General features: G+C 40.7%; 1 protein-coding gene across 2 annotated transcripts in view; it reads right to left on the bottom strand.

Annotated features, from left to right (window-relative positions):
• EGF (epidermal growth factor) overlaps nucleotides 1–10,888 on the bottom strand; it is a 63,106-nt gene that overhangs the window by 16,392 nt on the left and 35,826 nt on the right. For both annotated transcript variants that reach the window (XM_009273585.2, XM_009273584.2), the window contains exons 13-19: nucleotides 10,767–10,871; nucleotides 8,834–9,057; nucleotides 5,119–5,286; nucleotides 4,221–4,370; nucleotides 3,638–3,787; nucleotides 2,873–2,989; nucleotides 1,698–1,823 (exon numbers count right to left, since the gene is read on the bottom strand). In XM_009273585.2, the coding sequence (XP_009271860.1) occupies nucleotides 1,698–1,823; nucleotides 2,873–2,989; nucleotides 3,638–3,787; nucleotides 4,221–4,370; nucleotides 5,119–5,286; nucleotides 8,834–9,057; nucleotides 10,767–10,871 (1,040 nt within the window). The remainder of the gene's footprint in view (nucleotides 1–1,697; nucleotides 1,824–2,872; nucleotides 2,990–3,637; nucleotides 3,788–4,220; nucleotides 4,371–5,118; nucleotides 5,287–8,833; nucleotides 9,058–10,766; nucleotides 10,872–10,888) is intronic.

Raw genomic sequence — 10,888 nt, 5'->3', positions numbered from 1 at the left:
GCGGCAGCTCCTGCCAGTCTGGCACTCACCCCCTGGGCTGGCACCTGCATGGTGCTAAGTGCCTAAGCACCCCCTCAAAGGCGGGAACTTTGAAAGGGTTCACATACCAGAGTCTGGGAGCCTCTGATTCATTTTATGAACTGTCAGCGGAATACACATGCCAGATCTACTCTGGGGAAACAAAATCACAGATCTACCATCCCAATTTGTGGGAAATTATTTCTTGAACCACTGGGACTTTTTCTACAGTAAAATTAACAGGATCTGGCCCAAAAGACTATAGAAAATTCAGAGCACTTTTAAAAGCAAAAATACAGGAACAAAACTGTTACAGCATATTCCAAAAAATGTGATTTCAACAACACAACATGAACTCATCTTGTACCATCTCTGGACGTGCTTACACATTTCTGGATACAGTGCACGCATGCAGGCGTCTAAAACTGAAGTACAAAATCACTTACTTACCAGTTTCTGGTTTTTGTAGTACATTTCAAGTCATCAAACACAAAATTAGTTTCAATTCTGTTTACATCATAACAACGTTGCATCATTTATAAAATGCTGTGAAAACATGTCTCACCATCTTCTGGACTTAAAGACTTCAGGAGGATAATGGACTGTTTTTCAATAATAGTGGTAGGTACCACAATCATTCTAGCTAAGCAGCTATACCACAGACAGTGAGACCCCATGCCTTGTAGGTGGTGCTGGGACAGCAAGAGGAGCTTGTCACTTCTGTCTGCACTTTCAAACATCTTCAAAGACATGAGCTCTGGATCTCTGACCACTGTAGGCAGAATGCCTTCTCGAACCTCCTGCCTCTGATATTTTCCACACCTTGCCCATAATAATGATATTGTTCTTAATTTTTCAGTCATCCTTATCTGTATCGAAGAACCAAAGTCCAGTAAAGACTATCTAAGAATTGGGTCAAATTTAATGGGCTTTGAATTAGGCTATAAAGGAGAAAGGAAAAAGAAAAGGACAAAAGAGAAGCCAAGACTCTCATAAAGCTCTGAACAAACTGTGTGCTAGTCAAATACTGGGGGGAAAAACCTTCCTGTTCCTTCATATTTACTGCTAAAATGGATTAAAAAAATTAGAAATGTAGGGAATGAACTAAAGACCTGGCATTAGAGCTGGATGGGAAAATCAGTGGGTCTGATTATTAACAAGACTCTAAATGTACTCAAGTTGTCAGTGTCAACACCTTGAACCTCATGCCTATTAAACAGACCTGGAATTATTTGATGAGTATTATGACACACTCAATACATGCTTTCGTTTATATTCATGGCAACGATTTCCAATAAAGCTCTACTGCTTCACCTCCACTTCCCTCCTCCCCTTCACTCTTCCTCTCTCTCCTGCTGTAGCTACTAAAAAGAGTGCAAACACTGAGAGGAGGTATCCACTGACAACTACAGGCTTTGCATATTGATCAGTTGCTGAGGTTGCCACACTTCAAACAGGAAGGAAAGAATCAAAAAGGAAGAAATGATAAATGTCAACTGTCTGGGGGAGCCACTGTCAGGACCCATGCCCCTACCAGATTTTTAAAAAAAGAACCAAACAGCTCATTTGACAGCATCACAGCTTGATGCAAGGCTAGCCCAAATCCTAAGACATGTCTGTTGCTCATTCATTCTGCCCCAGCCTTCCAGACACAGCACAGCCCTCGCACATGCCCGTACCGTAGCAATGGACTCCGTCTCCAGTGTAGCCCTCCAGGCATTTACAGACGTAGCCCCCTTCCGTATTGATACAGCCCGACACGTTTCGATTACAACGGTCCATATTTACAGCACACTCATCAACATCTGTGAGACAAAACAAGGAGACGGGACACATGGGTCATGAAACCATCAGGTAAATCGATAAAAAGAAATGTCTACATCATGAATCTCCCCCAGACTATGCTGTCACTTGCCATTTGTGCATCTGAAGCAAATGGGAAGAGAAGGGCTTTGTGGTCTTTTCTTGGTATGAAATTTGATGGGGATGTTCTAAAGAGCCTAAGACAGTCAACCAGCTACTTTCAGCTGGAGACCTAGAGGTTCCACAAATACCACTTACTTCAAAAAAACATCCTGTTTGGAGGGAATGATCCTATTCAAAACTAGCCTTATATTCTTAAACCCTACTCAGAGAGAAACTTTGTTTTGAGAAAGAACACATAAGCTTAAAAAAAACAAAGGTACCACAATGAAAAAAAATTTACACCCATTTCACCTTCCAATTTTTTTTTCCTTTCCATATCAATATATGGAAAGGAATATGTGAGTCTTCATGCTTAGCCACCAAATGTTAAATTGTTCCATTTCTAATGCCTTCCTGTCTTGGCCTTTATGAGAGAACAAAGTGCTTCCATTTATGTTGTATGCAAGTCCAAAAACTTAAAGATCACTCTGAGCAACGTGTTGTCTGATTGTTTGAGTCTCTTTCTAGTGCTAGAAAGAAACATGAGCAGCACTTTTATATAAACATTACACCAGGAATACTGATTTTTAAGAGATTCCTTAATACTTAGATCTAAATTATACATAAACTATCATGTTTACAGACTGAGCTTTTATAATTCTGCAATTTTTACAAATAAATATATTATGCTTTTATTGCTATTATCCCCGTTATTGCTTGTTGATATTAATAGGATTAACACTCATGACTCAGGGGAAAATAAGGCATGTGATAATTAGCCAGTTCATCTCTCACACTCTCTGCTCATCATCCCTTTCAAAACATGCAATACCATTGACCTTTCTGTGATGGCTCACGCAGCAGAGCTGCCAATGTGAGAAAAGACAGATTTTCTTACTCTCCCCCAATCTACAGTTTTCCAGCAGGTTGTATTAATGTCTTTTATTACCATAGCATGATTTCCCCTTCCTGGTAAATCCTTTCAAACACTGGCACATAGCACCATCTTCCAGCAAAACACACTGTGCATTGACATCACATTCTAGCGCAGTGCAGTCATCTTGATCTATAGCATAAACAAAACCAAAAATCCACTAGATGCATTTGGACAGATCAAAGGAGGTACTGTGTATAAAAAAAACCACCAACCAACCAACCAACCAAAAAATTACCAAGAAAACCTGAAAATACAGTCAAAGTTTGAAACATAGCTCTCCAGGATTAATGATGACAAGCCAATACAATCGTTAGGGCTGTTGTCTTTGTCTAGGTGGAGTTGAAGTGCCATTTAGTATCAGGATTTCTGAATATTGTATGCAAAACCTATTGTACAATTTAATGATCTAGTGTCATTGAATGTATGTAGAATTCAATGGTTTTACTGCAATTTTGGTCAGAGGAACTTAATATACTTATAAAATCTAAGGGAGAGACTTTCACAAGTGTTCCAAACTAGAAATGTTTGTTCTCTAGACCTGGATAATATTATCAAGTTTTGTTGACATAGTGAAGGAACATGGAGACAAACAAACAAAAAAGCAGTCCTACCTGGCATAATTGCATAGACTCAACTTCTTGTAAGAGGGTAAGAGCATGAATGTCACCAGTCTTGACATTGAGCCTTTCTTCCTTTAAGGCCTATGATTTCTTTCTGTTCTATAAACCTGTTCAGAGCCTCACAGTAAATAGAAGGAAGACAATCATCAGACTCTACCTGATACCATGATTTCAGCCATCAACAAAATGCTGATTTTCTGCTTTTCCCCACTGTCCATATTCTTGAATATCCCACTGTTTTGTGTGCTCCGGAGCAAGGTCTCTGGTGTTGGCATCAGCACTACCTCCTTGTGCACAGAGACACTTCCTGAAAAAGACAAGAAAAAAGCGACACAGACTATTTAAATCTACTGGACTAACTTTCTGATTTTCTATCACTTGTCTACTTTCCAATAATCATGGTGGTTTCCTTTTGAAGTAAACATCAGTATCCTCCCAGACTAGCCTGTTTCTGGCCTCAAATTATTCCTAAAACCACTGACTGGTGGTTTTTCTCAAATACAAAAGACAAGGAATGTAACTCATTGCTCACAATACTTGTCAGCACTGCACACCTCTCCCTTACTGCTAATAAGCCAAGCGAAAAATTGCAATGGTCAGACAACATGTTATTGCCCCAGGACAACACCCCAGTGTTTTCATTCATCAGAGAAACCATCATTCATTATGTAGAGCAAGGTGAATAATTTCCAGTGCTATCTGTCAGGATCCTCAAGGGTTTTGGAACTGGAGAATTGTACCTGCTGTTGTGTTGGAAGCATCCAGAGCACGACAGTTTTTTCCATCTTGAGTTTTCCCAAATCCTGGATGGCACATGCAATGGGCGACTCCAAAATTGTTTTCACAGATCTGATCACAGCCTCCATTCTCGTAAAGGCAAGGATTTGCCCCTAATGCAGAAAAACAGGCAACTTAACAAGCTGCTTCTTCAGTCAACATCTCCTTTTAGCTGTGCAAAGTTGAAGCAGTTGGAAAAAGAATAAGGACTGACAAAAACTAGAACATCCTTTTTTTTTTAATTAAAAAGAGATGCATATAGCAAAGCATAGATATTATCACCTAGCCTCTGGCAGGAAAGCATATTTGCACACTCTCTATCTAATAAACGTATCAGGCTTTTTTAATTTCCTTTGTTATTTCTCCTTTAATATTTAGAGTCCTAACATTCCCTGAAAGAACATTGCAAGGGCATAGGGAACCTATGATTACTTTCCTTCAGTCCTGGTCTATTGAATTACTTTTTTCTGCTTACAGGGAGATTGTTCCCAACAGAAAATCAAATTATTTGATCCAAAACTGATAAATCTTACAAAATATTTCTCCATGTCATTTGTTATTTTTTGTTTGCGTGAGGGGTGCTAATAAACTAGGATATATAGGAATTAGAAGACCATGGTAGCCTTGTGGCAATTGATCAGCATCTATTCTTGGGCATGATCATAAATATACAAAATCTGTTAGCATTCCTGGGACACATGCCCAGATGATGCTTTCAATAAATGCCAGTCTGACTATGCAAAGCCTTTTAAAGAGCCTATTTCTGAGAAGACAATCCTCTCCCCAAGGACATCTAGTCTACTGATATTAGTGAACAAGAGGACGCTGGAAGGGAATGACTGCTTAATTTTTGCAGTATACCTGGTTTCGCCAAAGGATGAACTACAACCATTGATGAGGGTCTCAGCATGCTGCCTCGAAGACGTACCCTGTTTTGGCCGGTCTTCTTGTCCGCCCTCATTAGTGATGGCCTAGCCCAGTCAGAAAACCAAAGGTGATCCTCAAACACCGCTACATCAAAAGGGTGGCCTACAAAGAAATTAGATTTCTCATTTCCACGTCTGTAGAACATACACAAGAAACCACATAAACAAAAGCAGTATCTGCATACAGGTCTACTTCTAACACAGTGGCATAGCCATAGCCACTTCTCCACTTTGATGTCTCATGGGGAGGGATAAGTGTCCATGAATGATGGACCGTGGGCACATGTTACTTATGCTCTTAGCAGAGGAAGCTATGACACTTGCCTGACTCAGTACAGTCTCTATACTGCCGGTGACCTCCAACCAGATCAAGTTCACAAGATGCTTCTACCTCAGACATCATCATTTCTTGAATCAGCATTGGGACCAGCCTTTCAGAAGTGGAGTGCCTCCCTCCTCTGCCAGTAAGTGGCCCAGCACAGAGCTGCTGAGGTACACAGCTCCTTTTGCCGTCTTCACATAACAGGGAGGAGAGGAGCTCATGGCATGTGTCGTCCTGCATAAGTGTACTGGCATGGGGCAGCCTGGGAGCTACAGACACTGTAGCCACTGACTCATGGTAGCCAGTGTGTGCTCTCTGCAGCTGCCAAAAGTACATACAAGTGCAATACAGTGGTCCACACGTACACAAAAACACGCACAGACGTTCACTAGCCAATTCATCACAGTGCAAAATTCAAGAGGGGAATTAATTTTCCTCACTTCAGCCAACTAGCAGCAGTAGGCTGTGATTAGTTAGTCACTGTCTGGGAGCCAGCTAACTAACAGTAACAGCTAACACAAACCACAGGATGCAATAGATCATCCAGGTAGCTTCGTCTCTTTTCACTGATTACAACGGGAACCTAGACACCAGCTTAGACCAGGCACCTAACACTTACATGACTGACAGTAGGTGAGAGAAATCCCACCCCAAGTTCAGAGTACAGCAGTTTTTCCTTGGTAGCACAGCATTATCTGCACTAGGAAAACTCAGATCCCTAGTTGGACTTCCAGAGAGAAGCTCAGCAATTCAGAATCCAAAGGACACTTTCATATATAAGGGCAGGCATACTTATAGATAGAAAGATCTTTGCAAAATGATTCTAACTCTTTTTAATATCTTTGTCATGATAGAAAATTGTTATTGGTCCATATGGGACTATGCATTCTTTCTATACATTTAGAAATCTCCTGCTTTCAAGATAGCCTTTGGGCAAGCTTTTTGCAATAGAAGGTGAGAACACATACTGTTCTTCCATGGATGTCCACCTGGTTTCAGAGTAGGTGCTTCCTGGCTGAAGCAGGTTTGCTTTGCCCTGGTCCTTACTCACAGTCTGAATATGCACCTCACTTTGTACCACTGCAGTCTGAGCCCCTCTGAAAGGTATGTTTTGTAGGCATGTGATTTTATGATCTGTGTTGGGTTTTTTTTTGTATAGATCTCAACTAGGTGATGTTTAATTTCAGTAATGAAATTGGGACCCCAAAAGGCATTAGTTTAAAAAATAAAATATAATTAAAAAAAAAAATCAAAGCCAAGCAAACAAGCAAACAAAATAACAGATAAATTAGAACCTTGGGGAAGGAGTATGTGTTGGTATATCTTAAATACACATCACAAATAAACTGAAAAAAACCACTCCTACATAAGAAAAATTCTAAGACACTGTTTAAGTGTTCTTAAGTGTTAAGTTGAAGAGCATATTGTTATTGTGTTAGCACTTCACCACCTCCACTGAACCATGCTTAATCGCTGGGCGTGGTTCTTAGTTTTTCTTTCCATGAAACTTGAGCAACTAGCCCAAGATCTAGATACTGGTCCCATCCAAACACTTACTCACAATTTTAGGATCTATACCTTGCACTATCAACACACAACAGCCTGCTTTGACCAGCAATTCCTTAACCTCTTAACTTATAAATACATTAAGGATTAAAAATAGAAGTGCAGTGTCATCAATGGAGATAGCAGGAACAGGAAAATGAATAATCACATGAACTCTTTCCACAACAGTGCAAACCCAACCCATTGCATAAACAAAAGGAATGGTTGTGTTGTTCACTGCCTTGGGCGGGTGCTACAGGCTCTTTTACTTACAGCTGAAAACGGTGTTAGCAGAAAAGCAGAAAAATTTTAACTATTTTGCATGCAGCTATACTGAATGAATTCTTAGTACAGGGGCACTAGAGGGAGCTGCTGTAATAAAAATTCATGTTACAGCAGAACGCCTATGAAGAGGTGCCACCTTCCCATCCTCCAGTGTACAGCTGTCCAAGAACAGAAGCTGAATTCTGGTCTCACTAACAACATTAGCAAAACATCAGGATATCAAGTCTCTCTGCCTCTCTAAATTCATACCCCTACAGGTCTGCACCTCATCTCTTTCACTTCTTTCCATACAGGTGCTGATGTCCTTTTCTCCCATCTCCAAACAGCCATATCACTGCTCCAAGCCTACCTCCTTTCCCATACCCTGTGTTTCTCCAGTGCTCCTAGCTCTCCTTCTCTGTTTTCTCCCCATAAGACACTGTCTTATTCCTCGTCTAGAAACAAAATGAAACTTTCAACAGGCTTCAAGGTGCCCCTTTGCAGATCAGTTGCGAGGTGGAACATACAGCAGAATATGCACAACAGGGGAAAAGAGAGGAATGCTAGGAAGTCACTCTGCTCAGGGCTCTTGGTGTCTTATGAACTGGAGAACACTGCTCCCTCCAAGACCTCACTCTGCTCACCTTCAAACAAGTGGGAGGGCATCTGGCTTAGGAGATGAACAAAAGCCTTCCCAGAACACAGACTAGAACAGCAGCTGCTTAACAGAGTAACCATAAAGTCTTTACCCATGGCAGTTGTGGTATTGAGCCAAAAGTCCTTATTCTGCCCATGTTTTGTATGCACAACTACAAAATGGTCCCCAGAGAGATATCATGCACAAAGGGAACTGTCCTCTCCAGAAACTAATTTGCCATGTACAAGATTCTTCAACACGTTTTACTTTAGATGTGGTACAACATCAGTTCCTCATTGCTAATACTTCTGTTCTCTTGCTCCAGAACAACACAGTTACATGTCAAACAACAGAAATCTCAGCCATAACAACTACCAGCATATTACATAAATCATTTTTCCATTCAGTGTCTATCGTGTATTTAGAATTGTCCCAGTGTTCAACACTGCAGATGCAGGTTCTTTGCTCAAGCACCTTAATGGCCAAGATATTAATTCTTTTCCAGCTTATGTCAATAAACTCACTGGTGTAATAAACACAGCAAAACCTGAATTACACTAAGGAGGCATGCATGGAACAAGCAAATCACATTTTTAACTTTTTCCTTCTTTTCATTTTTCTGTGAAGGCAGAGAAGTTCTCTGTACAATGCAAAGTGGCTGATTAGCAAAAGCAGAGTGTTAGAAAGGAGTTCTTTTGCTAGAATGAATAAATAAAAGTCAACTGGGTAACAGAATGAAGAACTAAGTGATGCCATTAACCTCAACACAGAGTTGCATGGGATATACAGCACAGCCACTGGCTGGTAATTCACGTGCACATATGCAGATACACATGCACATTGACAAGCAGCAGTAGGTAATTATCAACCCCAAAGCCTCACCTACATCATTCTGTGCAAGAATTCGACGACCAGAACCGTCCAGGTTTGCGCTCTCAATCACCGACTGCTTAGCATCACACCAGTACATCTTGTCGGCTAAGTAGTCGAGAGTTATTCCACTGGGCCACACCAGACCAGTGCTGGCTATAACCTGGCGATCGATGCCTTCTAATGAAGAGCTGTCAATCCGGGGACTGACCCCCATGTCAGTCCAGAATAATCTCCTTTAGAAAACAAAATGCATACAGGAAGTCAGTAAGTAAATGTTTGTCCTCCTCTCCATGGAGTTCTTTCAAAGCAGAAAGACCAGATCAGAGCAATACAGGCCTGAGGCACATGAGAAAAAGTGCACACTTCAAGCAAATATATTGGCTGCTGATCTTTTCACACTTGCCATAAGACTCCAGGTGATTACACCGGGACTTATGCAGAATCCCCACCCTGTTCATTGGCACAAAACCTTTGAAAAACAACTCCTCCCGCCTATGCTATCCGCCAACTTTTCATATCTGCTTTTTGCGTTTTCCACATGACTGGTGATAGCAGTTTAGCAAACCCAGACAACAGAAGATGATGCGTTAGCCAGCCCCTTGTCTAAACAAGGGTGTAACAATGCACAAATGGAACCAAAATTACCCACCACCCATGGAAATCAAGCAAGAGTCCTCAGGTTTTTAAAAAATAAACCGGTATCAGGCCCAGCCTCTTTTCTTCTTCTAATAAAATCATGATTCCCAGGGTCTCTCTCTAGAGTCCTGAGTGTTACTCACTGAGTGCTTACTGTTTTTCAAAGAACAGACAGTGCAAGATGGCCACTTAAAATGGAGACAGCAAAACCCACAAATTAATTCTGAAGTTTGGACTCCAGTCTTCCCAGGCATCAGCTGCCTTTGCCAGCTTTACTGAGATAACTCACAGATTCACTTAGCTTTATTTAGATGAGCAGTTTTGCTGTAGCCAATGCAGGGATCAGTATTCTCAATACTCTTAATTATGTCTCAGATCTCTCTTTAATACTGACTTTACCATTATGGACATTACTATAATGTCTGTTCCTCCTTTCACCATTAACTTTCTAATAAGGAAGGGTTTAGTGATGTTTCCTCCTCCCTTTCCCCTTGTAGCCCTTGCCTCTACCAATAATTCTAATAAACATCTCCCTGAACCTACCTGTTCTTAAAAGTTTTCCCGCAAAATGTCTCTATCATGTTCAACCTCTACTGAAAGATTCTTTCAGGTCTTTTATGTACAGAGTGAAGCTAATAAAACACCCTCCCCAACTCTGCTTCATTCATCAGAGCTTAGTTACAGCAGGATATGAGCATAAAAAAAAATCAACAGATTTAAAACCATCCTACTACAAGCATATTGACTGAAATCCATGGGGCTTTGCCATTGATTGAAATGGCCAGAATTTCATCAATAGTTTAAACATTCAAAATGCCTTTGATCATCTCAGCACTAGACAAGAAGATATAAGGTGCATTTAAATCAACGCATCTCCACAATAGTAGATTTGGTTTAGTTTCCTCAGAAACTGAAACATGGCCAAAAAAATCCTTTGTAAGCACCATTGGTTAAAAGTGACTACCTTTTTCACACTAATAGATATAGAACCATCAAAGTTTGTAGTGTGGTGCTTACAAACTGTCAGGGTGACTTCAGTCACTTGTGCTTTTCTTTAGCTTAAACTGCTTACAATATATTTAATGCTTCTGGTGTTTTTTTAAAGCTATGTGAGAAATGAACATGTCCCAACTCACAAAAGAAACCCAGCAAGAAAATATTGCAGTTCACACAACTCTGCAAGGCAATGACTATCCTAACATGAGACTAATGCACTTTTTGACTGCCAAAAAGGCAAGACTGGCATGCTCATTTTTAAAAAGCCTCCCCAAGTATTACACAATTAACCTGGTTTATCACTCCTTACTTAGCAAATGGGTGAATGGCAATCCCCCGGGGCTGGGAGACATCCTCCCAGATGATCATTTTTCTTTGCATTCCATTCAGATTGCTCCTTTCGATGCATGCCTTCCTGCAACACACACGGCA

Source organism: Aptenodytes forsteri, unplaced genomic scaffold (assembly GCF_000699145.1).
Source record: "Aptenodytes forsteri isolate BGI_AS27 unplaced genomic scaffold, ASM69914v1 Scaffold93, whole genome shotgun sequence".
NCBI lineage: Eukaryota > Metazoa > Chordata > Aves > Sphenisciformes > Spheniscidae > Aptenodytes > Aptenodytes forsteri.
This window is presented reverse-complemented; position numbering and strand designations above follow the sequence as displayed.